The 19,897-nt window shown below is 36.4% G+C and overlaps 1 protein-coding gene across 1 annotated transcript in view; it reads right to left on the bottom strand.

Annotated features, from left to right (window-relative positions):
• Nucleotides 1–1,884: 1,884 nt before the first annotated feature.
• The window catches only part of LOC126822080 (pinin), a 33,815-nt gene continuing 15,802 nt past the window's right edge, over nucleotides 1,885–19,897 (bottom strand). The window contains exons 5-9 of the mRNA XM_050550817.2: nucleotides 10,194–10,285; nucleotides 9,959–10,034; nucleotides 6,339–6,494; nucleotides 5,163–5,301; nucleotides 1,885–4,821 (exon numbers count right to left, since the gene is read on the bottom strand). Of these exons, the coding sequence (XP_050406774.1) occupies nucleotides 3,638–4,821; nucleotides 5,163–5,301; nucleotides 6,339–6,494; nucleotides 9,959–10,034; nucleotides 10,194–10,285 (1,647 nt within the window). The 3' untranslated portion in view covers nucleotides 1,885–3,637. The remainder of the gene's footprint in view (nucleotides 4,822–5,162; nucleotides 5,302–6,338; nucleotides 6,495–9,958; nucleotides 10,035–10,193; nucleotides 10,286–19,897) is intronic.

Below are 19,897 nucleotides of genomic sequence, written 5' to 3'. Positions count from 1 at the left end.
ATGATCCAATGATTGCAAGAGATAATTTCCTTCATATAGTTTAAAATTATTTTTTTTATTCTTAAATGTTAAAATCAAGATTTTTAGATCTAACTTGTATTTACCAACTCCTTTCTTCTTTTGAAAATGTTGGATGTCCCTCCAGCCAAAATATATAACTAGCCTTTACTTTGATTTTACAAAACTTTTTGGCAAAAAAACAGTAGTTAATCTTATTTTTCAGAATGAATATTAATCATGTATTTCTATTTTATTTTACACATCAAGCTTTTGTATAATTTGAAATAAAATCAAGTTAAAGGTTTATTGCTTTTTATGATGGATCTTGTCTTCATTGAACAATTTCTGATAATTACTGTCTGTTATGGTCCTTGTGGGCATGGTAGAGGCCTAAGGTTATCAACTGATTGAAGAATCCTAGTTGAACGATAATTAGGACTACTGTCAAGAGTTATGGCCTTTGAGTCATTTTTCAAATCTTGTTGGGCTTCTAGAAAGATAAAACCCGTTCATTTTCAGTGTCTTTCGTATTTATTTATGATTGGGAAGAACTAGATGCCAATCAAATTTTAATTATTTCCTATAATTACTTAAGCGGTTGTTATTCTTTAGTGTCATGTAAATCTTTGGTTACCTACAGAAGAGAAAAATTAGGTGTCAACCATAACCTTTTAAGACCACACAGACAAGTTAGCTGTTGTGGGTGTATGTTTTGTTGCCTGGCAACCTACTTATAAACTTAAAAGATAATACATGTTTATTACGAAATAATACAGATTTTACTCTAAGCAGTTGCAATACACCAAAGAAATTCAAATCTTTGCACAACCATAATATACAGTATTTTTACGGATGAATGTGTCATGTGAGAAAACAGAATTTGGTCAGTGTCAGTTGTCATCCCATCTTAATGTCTGGAACACTTTCCATCTCAGCCTCACATGCACCATCTTAACACAAAGAAAGGACAGGAATATGGTTACTTTCATTTCATGAATAAAATATGTGACATCTCTGGCTAAATGTGACACATCATGACATGGGACAAAACTGTACTTCAATTTAAAGGTCAATATTGGTGTCAGTCATTATCACATATGTGATAGAACTAATTAAACACTTCCAAATATAATTTTAACATAGAGATCATTGCTACGATAGCTGAGTAATACAGGTTTCCTGAATCAGAAGTGACGAACGCCAAAGGAAAACACGAGTCATCCCTCTATATAACTGACTGAAGTGACAAGTGATAACAGATAATGGGCAAATTTCTGCTCACTAATAATTCCTTCCAAGACCAAAAGTTGTTGTGTTTCAAGTTTCATTGAAATTGGATAAAAATTGTGACCTGTAGAGTGTTCACAAACAATTGTGGACGGACATCCGGATGGATGGATGGGCGGACAGGGGCGACGACAATATACGGCCACATGAAAATTTGGGCATATAAAACTGACTGGGTTAATGAAAACAGGGTATGCCATGTAGTGTGATATGAGGAAACAGTGCGATATGAGGAAATAGGAAATTTTTTCCCAGAGAGCAGCGCTACGGCCTAATCTTATTTCAAATTCCAACTACCAAAGGTTCTTTTCAGTGCATGCCAATATGTATGTGGGACCATGGTTTTTCATCCATCCGAATGACTAGGCACTGTTCTCACCAGTTCCTTCATCCTGCACCCATTGCCCAGGTTATAGATAATGTTGCATTTAGCAAATAAACATTTGTTTCTCTAATAATTAAATATTTTGTTTTTAAGGGCAAGCTTTACAGCAATATAGATCAATATTTAAAGAAACAGTAGTACATTCATAATTGTTTACTTTCTTTATGTGGACTACTTAAAGACACCATAATATATCAAACATATAAAAACACTAATGTTTTAAATTCTTTTATTCTATGATGTGTACGTTTGAAATTTAAATAACTAAAAATCAAATGAAATAATGCTATTATACAATCTAATATTTTACATACAGTAAATGATTTACTTTTATGATTTTCTAGATTCGAGAATGGTAATAGAGAAATATTGCAAACTTTTCATTATTTTGTAGATTATGCAAATTAAATTATATTACAAAAAAAAATCTGCATAAGAGAAAGTAAATTCATACAATGCTTATATTAATTGATCCACCTAGCAATTAGTGAAGCCAATTGTACAAAAATTAATATTTTCCATTCTGAAACAATTTAAGGTGGATTAATGTCATTGCTAATGAACAGAAAAATTGTCTGTAGCAATTACAGAGTAGCCTACTTAATCCGCCCGAGACATTGTTTGCAACACAACATATCGTTAAAATATTCATCTGCGTATTGGGCTGTATTAACCATGTTGTTTTGTACCCCCCCCCCTCCTCAGATAAGTGCAATTTATTTGATTAATGTATAGTACATGTACATCCACATTCTACATGTCATGTTCTGTACATGATTAGCAGATCTACAGCAGACCATCTGCCGACAGTAAGCATTCATTTTTGACAAAAGCTATAAACTGTGACCAGTCTTAGTCAGTTGAAATTGAAATTATACTGTTATTTTTTCTTTTTAAATTAGTCATTTCACTCTGGAATATCGGCTGAATGTTCAGCTGATGATCCATGTAAGATTGGCCTATCACATACAGAACCATCCCATTTATCTGTGAAAAAATTAATTAAATTCAACAATTTATGAATGTTTGAATGAAGTTAATCTGAATTCAAATTTTCATGATTTTAATTTCACTGGTTATGTTTCTGAAGCTAGAGAATTCACACAGCATGTTAATTTCCATGCTCTGAATCATTACAAAAGATTCTGAATCTGGAAAAATCTCAGATTTAGATTTGTTGCAAAATGAATCACCCCCGAGTTCTACTAACTCTGTATAATTACTTAATGGAGCTAAACCTCTTTAATTTATGACACAAGTAAAGTGTTGAATTGGGTAGGTCTGATGTGATATTTTTATTAGTAATGGGACAAGATATATACAATTAGATTTTCATTTCAAAATAATAAGTGGAAATCAGTTTGCTTCAAATATTTACGATTAGATTTTGGTTCAAACTGTCAACAGTGGATCACATAACCTGTTATATTTTAACACTGGCTCTATCTGTGGATCTAAACTTTAAAATGTAAACAGATATCCACTTTGTAATACAAATCGACACAAATTTAAATCATATCAATTTACCCTGATCAAAGAGGTCTAGTCTTATATTGCATATAAAACAATTAACTTAAAATAAAAAAAAAGTAATAATACCTACATTAGTTTTAAAAAATTATTCATTTAAAAAAAGCATACTTACCTGAGTGTTATCCTAGAAGTTTTCAAAGAGAGGAACAAGTAATTTGCTATTTGAAAGAGTTATTTCCACTTACAAGTAATGTGGGCATGTGGGCATTCAAGAAGTTGGCGTACAAAATCAGTAGCATATATGTAACAATATACAATGTCTTTAACCTTATAGTTATACCATAAAATAATTCAAATTTAGCGTTTTCGAACATAACTAAATGAAGTTCTAATTTGTTTCAAACTACATCCATGTAGACATTGAATCAAACGCACCATTATCTATTATCAGGATTTAAATAATGTTTCAAGTCACTAACAATAATAATATAATCATTCATCTGCTGGTTGATCATCCATTTCTTCTTCATCTTCTGCCATTACTATTTTTCTTTTCCTTTCTTCGGCACTATCTTGCGATTGTCTACCTTGATGAAACCGACTACTACTTTGTGTGGACGCATCACCAGTAACTATCATCCTAATAAGATCGTCTTCATTGATATTTTCATCTAATACCGGCTTTGAAGGTGGAAGTTCAATTGTTGAAATGTCTTGGATACCAACCATACTATCTTTTTCATCAATTTCTTTATCCATACTTTCCACCGGTTTAGATTCTTCTTGTGCAATATTTGGGATTGATTTTTCTTTCACAGCCGATTTGTCTTTACTAGGTGTTTTATCTTTGGATTTATCGTTGTCATCATCAGAGTTACTATCATGACGAGAACGTTTAGGTCTGTCTTCACTGTAGCGTTTTGAATGTTTGTGTCGATCTTTGCGATCACGACTCCCAGATCGTCTGTGTCTTTCATCTCGGTGACTTGAACTTTTTTTACTGTCTCGACTGGAACGGTACTTGTTGTCTTTATGTCCTGATTTTGTCCTATGTCTGTCCTTGTCGTCACTACGTCTATCAGATTTTTTAGCAGTCTCGTTAGCGTCGGTTTTATTTTTTGAATGCCTACGACTGTCCTTGTCTTTGTCAGATATAGCACGAGCACCACCACCCACTGTATTAACCATACCTCCATCAAGACCTTCATCTTCTGCTTCCATTTTATTTTCCTCATTGCCTGCCCCATTGTCAGCCCCGCTGTCACCTACTTGTTTGGTATTTTGGTCTTTAGGTCCCTCCTCCCCAAGTCCCCCTTCCCCTCCATCTGTCACTGTACATTCCACCTCCCCCATCTCAATATCCCGATCTTCCTGTTTGATACCTGAAACAGTAAAACCCTCACCATGAGTATTAGATTCATTATCAGAAAATGGTTCTTTCTTAACATTTTCTTTATCTTCTCTAAAAGATGCTTTATGAGCATCAATAGCCTTTTGATCATCATCATGATCATCCATATCTTCATGATGTTCCTCTTCATCATCTTCCTCATCACCACTATCTCTCTGTGATCTCTCCGCTATACGGGCACGTATACGTTCTTCTCTTTCATTCTCTCTATGCATTATTTCTTCTATTTCACTCTCCATTTTAGCTTTCTTTTCTTCAATCAATTCTACAATGGATAAGATGATCTTTATTTAAGTATGATTATGATACTATAATGGTTTGTTCCATAGCTACAATAAAAGCACTCCTCCAAGAAAAATATAGGGAGAGATATGAGACAAACAGGGTTTAATGTCATTGAGGGAAGGGTACAGAGAAAAAAAAAGTACTAATGCAGTTACAATTTTGGAAACGGAACAACCCAGTGAAAACCCATATGGTTAGGCAGAACATTCATTATCACAAACTAACAATCTGCTACTGGTCACACTGAATGTTGAATTTAATATTCAAAATATCTGAATGATTATTCCAATATACTACTCAAAAATACATCTTAAAACTTACTGTTGACAAAAATGACTGAATCTTTTAGCTTGACATCATCAACAGCTAACCGTTTTTTAGGCATGTAGAAAAGGGCAGGTTTAGCTTTTGTGCACAGGAAGTTGGATAATTTGGTCATTTCAAATTTTATAGATTCATGCTGTAAATAAGAATAGCAAAATGTTCAGATAAAAAGGAAGAGCAATAAAACATTAATACCATGTTTTGGTTGGTTAAGTCTATTGTCTATACAGATAGGATTTTTTAAAAATTGTAGTCTAGAAAGATTTTTAATGAATAATGAAATGCTTATGCACAGAGAAAGATATATATATATATAGGTGATTGTAATATATACCATCATATTGTTACCAGTGTTTAGTTAAATGTACACACAATACTGCTGTATCAATATAGAAATGAAATTGAGTTTAACATCCTACAGTACATATCAATATAGAAATTTTATGTCTAACTATTACACCTGGAGTTTATCGGTCATTCCAATAGCTTGCTTCAGGTGGGGTTTTTCCATAAGAGGTGTATTTAGTTGTGGTTGTCACTCACAGAAATTTACATATACTCCAGCATGGTTTGTTTTGACACTATTGACAAGGGGTAACCACGTCAGAAAATAACTTTGAACTTTCTTGGCTGACACCGGGACCTAACACAGGACCTCCAAATTAGTGAACTAATATCTTACTCACTGAGCCACAGTGGCTCCCTATTTATTAATTACAAAGTATGCGTGCGATGTATTTGTGTGATATGTCTTGTCCATATATGTACAATATAACAAGCCAACAGTGAGGCTGATGTCCACCGCCGAAATCCCAAAATAAATAGATGACACATATTAATTAATCGCACATTTTTTTTTTTTTTTAAAAGTATCAAGCAATCAAACTGATTATCAACTATACACTACGTTTCATCAGTCTCTATCAGATAGAATCAAAGCATCAACCAATCAAATTGCTTATCTCTGCTTACCCTCCGCAGAAAGTGCTCATCTTCACACTCCATCAAGGCATTGAAATAATAAACACCTACACCAAGTTTGAACATTCTAGCTCAATTAGAAGGAGAATTATTGTGTCCCAAAGAGTGTGACAGACAGACAGACGGACGAACCCATTTTAATAGTCTCCTGCTTTCTTCGAAAGGCGGGGACAATAAAATATTTCCAATTACCTCTTGCACAAGTTCCATTTTCTGTTCTAATCTACGTATTTTAGACATTTCTAGTCGTTTTTCATCTATTAGATTGCGTGTCTCTTGTTTAACTCTCAACTTTTCTTTTTCTGCTTTATCATCCAGTTTCTTTTCAAGCTTTCGACGATGGTCATCCTGAAAAATGCAAAGCAAGTAAAACATTTTCAAGCCTTCCTTGATGTATTTATCCACAGACAGGACTATACTAAGATATTTAAGGGAAAGACTTGGCTTTTAAACCAATCAATGTCATTTCAAAACTGTGGGTTAAACATACATTATGCAAGGGCTAAATCTGCCTATTGCAGGTCTTTCTTTAGGCCTGAAATGTTTTCTAAATTACTATTTAGACATTAACCTATCCAGGCCTTAATCAACTCTCGATGGCTTCGGAGTTCCCCGGTATTAAATAGATTAGAACCATGGGTTCCACGTCGACCGTATATGCCGGTCGAGACCTACGTCTATGGAAAATGATCGTTCCTAGATCTGACCTAACGGTCATTTTGCACGCTGGAAAAAGGGTCTTTTTTAAAAAAAAACAAAAACAATTTCAAACATGGCTACGATCAACCTTCACTGTGTAACTATACAAGAATGCACGTCGTCTAGAAGCCAATCTCATGACTGGTGTTATAGAGTTGTATATATAGTCGTCAACAGATTATACTGAGTGTTGTGTTGATAATTAATGATGAGTGTCTGGTAGTAGAACAATAAATGTTAATTGATAAGTGGGAATCTAATCAACGGCGGGAAGCGGCCCATTGTTAATCATTCACGTGTTGTCCACGTGTCATAAGAATTTTCAACAACAAAGCCGTTTACCGCTATTACGGTCAGGCACAATGTAAACGAGGTTATTATGATCTTCGAAAAAGGGCAATTGATATGAAGTATTGCTCCTCGAATCCAACCAACTGTCATATAAACTAGAAATTACGTAAGTCCTCAACAACGTACATGTTGGAAGAAAAATGCATTTAAAAATAAAATGTTTATAGCGGTATTACGGCCTTGTGGAAATTGTTGAAATAAAATCTAGAGATTAGTTAACTTGCTTACCGAACAATTAAGAAAAATACGTATTCCAGTTCTATTGTGCAGCAATATTGATAATATTGATAATTCCACGTGTAGAAGAAATGTCGTGTATATACGGTTACTATTATACACGACCATATTCTAGGGGGCGCTAGTGTCGCTAGCCGTGAAGTTAGTTATCCGTTAGTCATTTAGTTACACATTATTAGGATTTACGTCACAATTCTGCGGCCCGTAATTCCGTAAGAGATGGTCTAAAACCCAAAAAATGTGAGATATATGCCATGGATAATTATATATTTATCTTCATTTCAAAATTATTGTATTACAACTCAAAATTATCCAGGTCAGTGTGTTTTCTATAGAGCACGTGTTAATTACGTGTGAACTACTGAAATGGTTTTTCTCCGGCCAATTCAACTATTTCGTTATTTAAGTAGCCAAAACGGAATATTTAATTATTAAATAATTATCATGAGCCTTACTAATATTTCATTTTTAAGTCAAATATATTTTTTTGTGTGCACCCCATGGTGACAAAGTATAGACACGTGAATTCACAATACCCTACCATGAATAAAAAACATGAAATATGAATTTACTTCGAAAAGTTTTTGTGCGTTATCAAAAATGACCGGCAGTGGAAATTTTGAAGTGGAAGCCCTGATTAGAACAGTTCAGCAGCCATATTTTGATTTAAGCTAAAAATGGAGGAGCAAGACTTAGCTTCGAACAACCAGTGCGGAGGTTGAAATTATTGCACATATCTTGTCAAACGTTCAAAGGCTAATATCTTCGCTCGCAATAGGGTAATTTGAATGAAATTTTCGAACTATTATAGCAAAAATGGCTAGCTCTTTATCTAAATCCTACATAATGTATCTTTAAATTTAAAGACAGACTGTACTACATCATGATCATGTATTGTACAATTATACATGTATATGTATATTGTTGATTTAAAGAAGTTGACAATGACTATTTCAACTGGTTATTTTGAAAAATATACAGTGGACTCTGTAACATCCAGCTTCTGAATACTACAACATTCTGTGAAATCCATCCTTATTACTTCAACCAAAAGTTTTGAGTGGTTCATATTCTGAACATTGGGAATTACGACACCAAACAGCGTTCCCGTCACACAATTTGCGTTGAATTAATATTGTATAATCTGGCCTTTAATCAGTGGGTGTTAACCTACAAAAGATTGACAAGCAATCACCAATTGCATATCTGTGATACGTATAGCAACGTAAATATCAAATTATTTGCCACCAAATACAACATTGATATACAACCCAAGGAAATAATATACTGAGCGCCATGGAAAACGCATCACTTAGTTTTTCGTATAACAAAATGATCCTGTAAACATATCTTATTTATTTTGCTTCTTATTGTGAACAATATTCAAATGGGAACACATCAATAACAACACATTTGTACACTTATGGATATTTAATCTGTAATCAACGGAACAAAGTCAGAGGGGTCAAAGCCAAAAGTACGACACAGATGTCAGTAGCGCGTGGGTCCTCCACTGGATCTTACGCACGCTGTGCAGCGACGTCGCATGGAATTAACCAATGTTTAAAAGAAGGCCTGGGGCAAATTGTTCCATTCTTGGACAAGAGCAGCTTCTAAAGCAGTAATGGTGTGCATCTGTGGTCTCCGATACGGACGGCGTCCAATCTCATCCCAGACATGTTCTATCGGTGCCATCAGCGTGATAAAGATGAAAGCAACTCTCATCACTGAAGAGCACACTTTGCCAGTCTACTCTTCTCCATGTCTGGTGCCCTTGAGCCCATATCAAACGCCGCTGACGGTGATGATCCCTGAGGATAGCTCCAACATAAGGTCGTCGTGCACGGAGTCCTACTTCTCTTAGACGACGTCTTACGGTGTTGGCACTAACTGGTCCTTGTCTTACTGGTCGAGTCGCTGGGCGGAATCTGTCACGCAGATGAGTGACCCGGATGTAGCGGTCTTGAGCCTGGATTGTAACGCGTTGTGGCGTTGATGGTCACGTGTTGATCCACCTACCTTACAATAGTGGACTGATGACAATTGAAGTGTCTGGCAATAGCACGTGTAGACATGCCAGCTCGGGACATTCCCATGGCTTCATTCCGTTGATTTTCAGTTAAGTCTCGGCATCTCTAGCTCGATTCCTTCAAACGTCCAACAACATGTACTGCACATTAAGTTGAAAACATGCTTTTAAAGGGCTCACACACAATGCTGCACGTGAATATTGGGTTTTTCATGTGCATCTCGTGCAATTTTTTTTCGTGCACACGGGTCGATATTTTTTGCGTTTGGGAGCATTGTGTGAAAAAATAGTTCATTGCATTGCATAATATTATACATACAAAACCACCTAGTAATAAAATATAAGAAGGTATCATAATGTTTCCGGTATTGAGTATTCTGTCATGCTGTGTAAACCGGCATATTTTATCGATCCTGTACGGTGTTGGAAGTGACAGATTCCATTTATGTCCCCTTTAGCAAAATTATGTGGTCATATCATAAAATCTACAACTAACCTTGTCTTTATTATCTTTCGCCTCAGTCTTGAATCTCTGCAGAGTTCCTAATATCATGCCAAACATTCGCTTATTTCTATATGAAAATAGACATATATATAAATTCTAATTTGTTTGATTAGTAGGATAAAGAATTTACAGAACTGAAAAATGTAACAAATTACTATTTACAAAGAACATAGATGTAGAAGAGAATACAATTTCTTTATAGATCATAAATATCATAATTATATACCTTGCCATGCCTTCTCTGTCTTTACTTTGTTTTTCTAATGATTTTGTGCGGGTTTCTAAAGAAGTAGCTACCACTGAAGACTGGACAGTATGCTGCAATATATCAAAGAGATAGTCTTATATATCTTATTTGGATAACCATACTAAAATTATGCAGGTATTGACATAAATCTCTACTTCATATTTTCATCATAATTTTGAACAAGATATTATGAGATACATGTATCACAACTGTGTTGAACAATACTGTTTGCAATGGATATAATGCAGATGTTGTGAGCTATCGATTTCCTAACAATAGCACCTCGGAAGTCCTTGCATGTATCCCAGCCTTATTATACCAATCAAAATTAACAATTCATTCATGTGAGTGGGGCAAACCAGAGAGAAAGAGAGGGTTTAACATCCACTCGACACAAACTAGGTCATTTCGGGACTAACATGGTTCAATTTTATTTCAATAATTCGCTTGCGTGTGGGTGTCTTTAGAAGTGGGAGGAAACCGGAGGACCCGGAGAAAACCCACAAGGTTGTTTATTTATTTATTAATATATTTAGAGCCCACTCCATACATTATCTCAGTAGGCTTTACAATTTATACATATAACACAGAACACAATAAAAATAAAAATATCATAATATACATAAGAAGAATACGTGATATGTGATAAAGATACAATCATTAATTTAAAGGTAGTATTGCCTAAAAAGAAACGTTTTGAGAGCTGCCTTAAATTGACTGTAAATATCGATTGCCCTAAGATCTCAAGGGAGAACATTCCACAGTTCGGGCCCACAGACTGTCAGTAAGCGCTTTGCATATGCGGTAAAATGGCGTGCCTCTCTCGTGGAGGGTGGTTCGAGTCGGATCTCATCCGAACTACGAGTGACTCTTTCGGATCTCTGAACGGACACCAGCTCACTGAGGTAACGTGGCGCCGTACGAAGGTGAATACTTCTGAAAATAATACACAGACCGAAAGCCAATGGAGCTCACGTAGCACGGGCGTGATAGAATCACGCAATCGATGCAGCATCCTGGCAACCAGCCGAGCAGCAGAATTCTGGATTAGCTGTAATTTCTGAATTTGATACGAAGGCAGGCCGAAAAGTAAACTGTTGCAGTAATCCAATCTGGATGTAACAAAACCATGAACTAATTTTTCCGTACTTCTTTGGTCCAAAAGATTCCTCAATTTTCCTATACGCCAGAGAGAGTACGACGCAGCACAACACACGGCGACAACATGCTCGCTCAGAGAGCCGGAAGAGTCAAATATTACGCCCAGATTCCGGGCCGACTGGGACGGGGGAACTGTGACGTCACCAATCCGCACAGCAGCCTCCAGGGCCCGATCACTGACCCTCTTGTTTTTAGACGTAAACCAGAGAACCTTGGTTTTCCTGTCATTAAGAGCAAGCATGTTTGCCTGCATCCAGTGGCGGATCTTGGTCACGCAGGCCTCTATGGAGGCAACAACAGAATAGGCAGTGCGGGTCCTGCAAGTCATGTAGATCTGGGAATCGTCAGCGAAAATGACACAGTTTAATCCATGCTGGGAAATAATATTTTCTAATGGTGACATGTAAAGTGAAAATAACACAGGCCCAAGAACAGAACCTTGAGGAACACCGTATTCAAGTGTATGTGGCTCCTTCGACACCAAAGACCCGATCGTGACAACTTGTGTTCGTCCACGAAGGAAGGACCCAAGCCAATCGTGGGCAAAGCCACCGATACCAAACCGCTGCATGAGTATGTCATGGTCAATGGTGTCGAAAGCAGCCGAAAGATCTAGCATAACTAAAATGACATCTCTCTGTCCGTCTAGAGAGAGCATAACATCGTTATGCACTCTAAGGAGCGCAGTCTCGGGGCTATGTCCCTCCCGATAGGCAGATTGAAATTTACCATAAAGGGAATTGTCTACCAAGTAGGCATTCAACTGAACAAAGGCACATTTTTCTAAAAACTGCAATTGGACACTGGTCTGTAGTTCTTGAACTCATTTCTATCAAGACCTGACTTCTTTATCAGAGGGCGGACCAACGCGCCCTTGCAAGACCGGGGGAAAACTCCTGTGGCAAAAGAGCCATTGACAATATTGGTCAGCACTGGAGAAAGATCATTGATACAGTCCCTGACTAGAGAAGTTGGTATTGGGTCTAATGCGCATGATTTATTTGGCATATCACCGATCACTTTTGTGACAGCCTCCTGCATCATGGGAACAAAGTTCATCAACCGACAAGAAGTTTCATCCGAAAAGTCCACAACTGGCGAACCATTGCCGATCTTCTCACGAATGTTCTTGATCTTCTGCGTGAAGAACGATGCAAATTGATCAGGTAGGTCACTGGGTTCAAGATCAGGCAGTACTTGGGAAGTTGACCTTTTCGAACCAGACAACTCATCGACTATTCCAAACAGAGTCCTCTGATCCGCGCATTCAATCCGGGAACAATGATAGTCGGACTTTGTTTCATCAAGCAGTTTATTGTAGGCATCTCGCGCCGCATGGAATATCTGCTTGTGAACCTCAAGTCCAGAGTTAATCCACTTCCATTCGAGAGTCCTGAGATCCTTACGCCCTTCTAGAATGTCCTTAGTGAACCAGCGAGCGCGGGGTTTATCTGTAACTACGCGCGTCTTCAGCGGGGCGTGACTATCGATGACAGTTTCCAGAGCAGACGTGTAAGACTCACACAACACATCGACATCACCGAGTGACTGGTCAGCCAATGGTAGCACTATTTCACGGACTGAAGCCTGGAATGCAGACTTGTCAATACTCTGTAGACAGCGATGTTGTTTCGTGACCTTGGCAGGTGGGGGACGATGAATGGCGGTGGTGAAACATACACATGCATGGTCCGAAGGCAGCGATTAATCAATAGTAAAGTTTGACAGCCAGGAATCAGCACCTCGGGTCAACACTAGATCCAGAGTGTGTCTCTTGTTGTGAGTGGGACCCTTGACATGTTGTACCAATCCGAGTGAGTGGATTAGATCCAAGAAGCGAACTGCGTCACCGTCCTTCAGGTCATCAATGTGAATGTTTATGTCACCAGCAATCATCAGATGACCAGGCGATAAAAGTGCACATTCAAGGAGTGTAGAAAATTCCGTTAAGAACTGCTTAAAGGAGTACTCCATTATTCATGGAAATATTTATTAAAGTATTTGATTCATACAAATAAGCCCCGCAATTCCCGTCAAGAAACTGTTTTTATTTATTTTTTAATTGGCATTATAAAACAATTTGTAAGAGCCATGGCCGCCGCCATATTGCCAAATAGAACTCTTCTTTTGAAAACCAGGAATATCACGCGATGGAATTATGACGTCACTCGCGAACAAAGTAAAGCCGTATCCAGCATTGTTTGTAATGGCTGCTCGTAACTCCACTATGATAGCACCTTACCAATTCGAGCCAGAATATTCTCCAGGTGAAATGCGAACGGATTCGGATACCGATACATCGGAGGACGAAGTTATTGATAATAATACTCGAGTAGGAAATACAGACTGGTGTCTGTGCACTAATTGTTCTTCGATGCCATTGTCAGACGAATGTGTGTGCTGCAAGGAAACCAACGCTATTTCTCACCAACTCGCCCATACAACCTTGTGTGTAATAGAAAATGAGGATTTTCGTACAGTTTGCTTAAATGCCGAAGTCCTTAAAGTTTCGGCTATTGCTAGGGCTGATGTGCGAGGAGACAAAGCCCAGCCGATTTCAAATGAGTAAGTTTTAACTTTCAGTTTATAGTTACCGAGTTACAGTTCGGCGACATTTTCTCACATTACTATAAATATATACTTTGGCTGCTGTTCTATCATTTCATTGGACAATATGTACGGGAAACACTCTTTAGCCAATCAAAGAACACGTTATAAATAAACAAATTGGAAGTAGATCAGCTTGGAAACCAGTGGTTGGTTGTTTTTCTTTTGTAAATAAATATGATTCATCTACAACAAACTCTCATAAAGGTACGTTATTGCATACAAACGAGATTATCAGAACAATACTAATAAAATACAAATAAAATGTGTTGGTAGACCTCATTTGACACAAGTGACACCAAATGAGGTGTGAAAAAAAAAACAATTTACATTACAATACCAGTTATTTTAGTAAAAAGAAAAAGTATATACATATTATTATACAGAATACTAAAAATGTATTAAAGTTGTATCTTCAATTCAAACTTATTCATAAAACTTATTCATACATATATGTATGTACATAACTACGACATAAGTGCATATTATAGATCTGATTACACAATGCAGAGCAGATAACAAAGACATCTTTCCTTTTCAAATAGTATTATTACCCTAGTTAAAATGTAACAACCCCTATTTTTTTGGTTTTTCTTTCAGCGTTTTACGACACCAAGCCTACAGACAGTTCATATATTGGATATACATCAAAGATTGGGAAGACACATCAGAAAAGTAATACCATCCTGTGTTGTTGCTAAAATAAGGACAATATTCCCATCTTCAACTGGTCATTATACTGGTTTTAAGTGGGCAGAATAAATTTCTAAAATTCACTATGTTACTACCATTTAAAAATAAAGTTTTTAGATAGCTGCCTTTATTGAAGATAACCGAGACTTGTTTTTTTTATCTTGTGAATATAGTGCTTGGCAATCAAGACTACACTATTTCTTGTCATAACAGCGCCCAGAATGCAGTAATTAGACAAATTTTCAATATATTCATTTTTAAACCTTTATAGCCGAGAATGGCAAACTCTTTATCTAAATCTTACATAATGCATCTTAATAAAAAAAATGTCACATTTATGTCACTTACAAGTGGAGAATCCAAAGCACACCATTTGACTCAATAACAGACCTTATGATTTCATAATACAAATTAAATAGAATCATTAAATTACTTATAATAAACTTATATGTTCAACCACAAATAATCAACAAACAAACTTCATCTTTTATATAAACAAGAATGTCAGTATTTTGTGAACTATTCACAAAATAATTCTGATACGGCTGGTGACTCGTCTAAAATGGATTTAGACATGCGCGATCTGTGTTTCCTCACAGTTTCATCCTTAGGCGGCTTAGGCACAGAAGCAATGTTTTCTGGCACAACTGGTAAATTAAATATTGGTAATACAATTCCAGCAGTTCTCACCTCAACAGTTCTAGCCATCAAATCTCTCTTAAAATCATAGGTCTTTTTTTTCAAAGATAGGCTTTGCCAACCAGACAGACGTTCGTTTTGGGAACACTTGATTGTATTTGTAAGTGCCTTCATTGGGTCCGCTGGATGCTATTGCTTGATCCCTGCCAACCCCATTGTTATGGTCAAGAGCAGCAAGCTGGGTCCAAGCAACCATACCTTCAAATGAAAAGTGCTGTCGTTTTGGACAATATTTTAGCATCATCGAATGATAAACTTCAAGGTCTCCAGTGTGACATGCTAATGTAAGTTTTTCTAAAACTTTCAAAAATGATTTATCCAAAACAATGTCTTGTAATACTTGGAATGCTGCTGACCCAGGTTTTAACCACATTTTTTGGGCTTCTTCATGTTTTGAAAGTTTTGGGTGTTCACACTGATGAAACTGTTCATTTGATGTCCACTCATGGATGTTAGAACAGTGTTTTAGAACAGAAATCCATTTTTCTTTCAAAAGAATGATATTACCGTCACATGTTGTGACACACCACCAAAAATGATTTCGGATCGACTGAATCCACGGTTTTAAGGGCTCATTTTGTTTGGACTTGGCTTTCTCAGATAATTTTTTTTATTAATGATTTTGATACATGCCAGACATCATACTGATGGATAATATTCGGATAATCCTTTCGTAACATGCATCCGACCTGTATGTGCCTGTCTGTTGCCAATACATTAATATTCAAGCGTTCGTCCAGTGTTGTCAAACATTGCCTTAGACCTTCTTTCTCCATGTTTGTGGATTTCAATTCAACTTGCCCAACATGTACAACACTGAAGTTAATTAACTTTACACTACCACTATCAAGCAGGGAATAAGTGCAATATTTTGCACTGAATCCTGGACTGTCACATCTTCCATCCCCAGATACACACAGTACTCTGCCAACTAATTCATTCTCAACAGATAATCTTTCTTTTGTCCAAGCCTCGTTAATTATAGTAAATAAATCTGTTTGTATTTTATAATACGTCGAATGTCCAAAAAATTCTAGATTTAATAAATCGGCAAACTCTTCCATTTTAGCATAAGAGCACCCAGCATAGAGTAAAGCTGCAGCAATCAGTAAATTTCCAGCAGGCATTTTACGGATGTATGGTTGTGAGTTCCAAGTACAACTATGTCCAAAAACACAAACACTTTTTACCTTTAATAATGAACCGCTAGTACTTTTTGTTGTATTAATAATGTTACTACCACAAATTTGGCAAAATTTAAAAAGCTTACATAAAGAACTTTCAAAAACAATATATTTTCTATCTACATGTGGTTCTACTGTATTTAATTTACTTAAACAGATGTTAGGGTTTGCATCGTCAATGGAAAAACTACCATTACTTGAACAAAATGAACTATCTCCAACACCCTGACTAGGTTGGTAATCCGTGTCACGTGCATCAGATGATGATGATGATGAATCAGAAAGAAATTCTATAGGTACTATCTTTTTTGGTGTACTGGTTTGTGGAGTATGTGAATTATCAAGAGAGTGGGTTGATATTGAAGTAAAACAGTATGAATGACATTCTAATAAACTTTGCACATCAAGAAAATCTTCTTTTCTGTATTGGGTTGAAGAATTACAATATTTCGGAAATGTTTGCGTACCCCTTGAAACAGTTCCTTTGAAGGTATTAGCTGGAAAAACATCCGGAAATAAAATGTAATCAGTTTGACAGCCCCTTTCTTCCGTTCTTTCATATGTATGTTCTGCTTCGAAAGTTGAAATATCTGATTCAGGATTGTCTTGTATTAGATTACCAGTACTGGTACTGATGTTGGACACATCACTTAATATTATGTTATGGATTTCCTGTAAAACAATAATAAACATATATCTAGCGATTTTAAAACAAGAGAAATTGGATTTACATGTAACTTCCACTCGACACAAACTATGTCATTTTGGGGCTAACACATGGTTCAATTTTATTTCAATAATTCACTTGTTCGTAGGGGTCTTAAGTGATGACAGGAAACCGGGGGACCCCGAGAAAACCAACGAATTGGACATGCGAATTTACTCCTTGCCACGCACATTCGTGGATTCAAAAACACATGCAACTTGCCATAGATCCCCTTTGTTAGACCTAGATGATTTTGGCTTAAAACTATACAATAGATGTATTTTACATGGAAATTCATTTTCATTTTATAGTAGATTCAAACTATTCTACAGTAATTTTAATAAAAATAAAATGCCACAAATCTTTCTACTTTACTAGTGGCTCCGGTGCCGCGTCAGTAAACAAAATATCTGCATCATAATTTCGCTTACCGATTTTCTTTGTTTTGCATTCAGACGTTGTTCCGTGTGTAGTCTCCGTTTTGTTGGTAAACTCTTCATGCCATGATTGAAAACTGTTGGTAAGGCGTCATCTTTAATCTTACGAGGCCTCGTAATTTTTAAAAGTTCTGCCTGCAAATCTCGAACGAAACAGCCCTCTTCAAAATGATCGGAACAAATACAAGAGTGTGCCGTGACTACGTAGTTTTTTCGTCTTAGATTAATCATCCATTTCTTCTGTATATCAACTGCTCGAGACTGGATTTTATAATAGCTAATGCCAGCCGTTTTTCTTGAATCATTATTACAACCAACAGCAGCACAAAGAACCATTTTTTTTGTAAAATTCGCAGATCAGGTGCTAAAAACTTCTGCACTACAAGCACATGTAAACAAAGGCTGTTGTTCAACTGTGACGTCACAGCATAGCAATCATAACGCCATGGCGAAAGAGCTAACTAGGGAAAGATAACTCGTTTATTTTTTATGTTTTTTATACTGTTTTACATCATAAAAAAAAAAAATTCAATTTTTTAAACTTAAATTGACTCTTTTATTTGAAAATTATCATAAATCATGAAAAGTTTGTAAAGTGGAGTACTCCTTTAATAGTAAATTTATGACTAGAAGAGTACGGGGGACGGTAAATGACTAGGACGTGCATTATCACATTGGCGATAATGACTTGTACGTAACTACCGGGGCCTTCTTCACCACCAGACAGGTTGGACAGACGACCCTACTCCTTGTCACGTAGCAACCAGGGAAACGAAACCATGCCAGTTGACTCAATGACAGACCATATGATACAGCGCACACGTGATAAACATTCGGCCATCCAACACCCCGCAAACCATATAGAAGGTAGGTTGCCAGGCAACGAAACATACGCCCACGACAGGTAAGTCGACCTAGATAGCAGTCAACAAGAGTTGTCGCATATTTTTTCTATTGTTGGTAATGAAACATTTATAATACACTAAAATGTGATTAAGAGTAACAACTCATTAAGTAATTATCAGAGAATCATTAGAATTTGTTTGGCTTTTGGTTCTGCCCCATGCTAACGTTTAGTATACAAAACATTTAATATCATAGATTTAGATGTTCAAGTTATCAAAATTCATTGAAAATCAATATACTTGTTCATCTCAAGACCTTAAACTCAGTGTATCAATCTAAGGTCAATTAGATAACTTTGGTCTCTAGAGTATCCACAAGATTTTTCAACGTGATTATGGGCCATAACTCTGGTAGTATTTATCTGAAATCACGACCGTAAACGTAAACACTGTGTTTAAATTTAAAGTCAATCAGGTATTAACTTAAGCCTCTAGAGCGTCCACAAGATTTTACAAAGGGATCATGGGCCATAACTCTGGTGACTGGTACTAACTATCGGAAATCGTTGACAATAGACTTCGTCTCATGACCTTAAACACTGTGTATAAAGTCAATTGGATATTAACTTTAGTCTCTAGAGCGTCCACAAGATATTTGGAAGTGATCAAGGGTCATAACTCTGTCTGTAGGGGTTTCAGGTCAAAGTTTCAAATGACAGAAAAATTTTTTTAAAAAATATTTTGTGAAAATATACATAAAATGCTACCCAATTTTTTTATTTCATCAAAATATTCTAATTAGATCCAAAGTTATGGAATTTTAAAATCTGAGATCTACGTCAATAATGTAATCAAAATGCTCTATACCAGTCAATGCATGGCATGGCACCAAAATAAGTGCTTTTCAGTCATATTTGAGTGACGTCATGAGCGGTATTTTCCCTTCAGAATCGCTAGTACCAATTTTAAAACTGAAATTTCGCTTACATTTCGATAATTTTTTAGCCTGAATCTTTGCAGATATTGAGATTGATATTAAACTATTGCAATACAATTGCTAGTAATGCATTTACATAAAATAGTAATTCAGAATCGTAGATTGAAGTGGGCAATATTTCAGCCTCTGGCTGTCCGATTTCACGCTAAAGTCACGTGACCTGAAACCCCTACTGTCAGTAATTATCGGAAATCGCTGAAAATCAATAGGCTTCTTCGTCTCATGACCTTAAACTAGTTAAACACTGTGTATAAATTTAAAGTCAATTGGATATTAACTTTAGCCTCTAGCTTGTGGACGCTGGACCGACGAACGGACGGGGCGACAACAATATACGATCACTTCAATGTGGGC

The sequence above is a fragment of the Patella vulgata genome, chromosome 5 (genome assembly GCF_932274485.2).
Source record: "Patella vulgata chromosome 5, xgPatVulg1.2, whole genome shotgun sequence".
Lineage (NCBI taxonomy): Eukaryota > Metazoa > Mollusca > Gastropoda > Patellidae > Patella > Patella vulgata.
The sequence above is the reverse complement of the archived record's forward strand: the minus strand, read 5'-3'. Positions and strand labels throughout refer to the sequence as shown.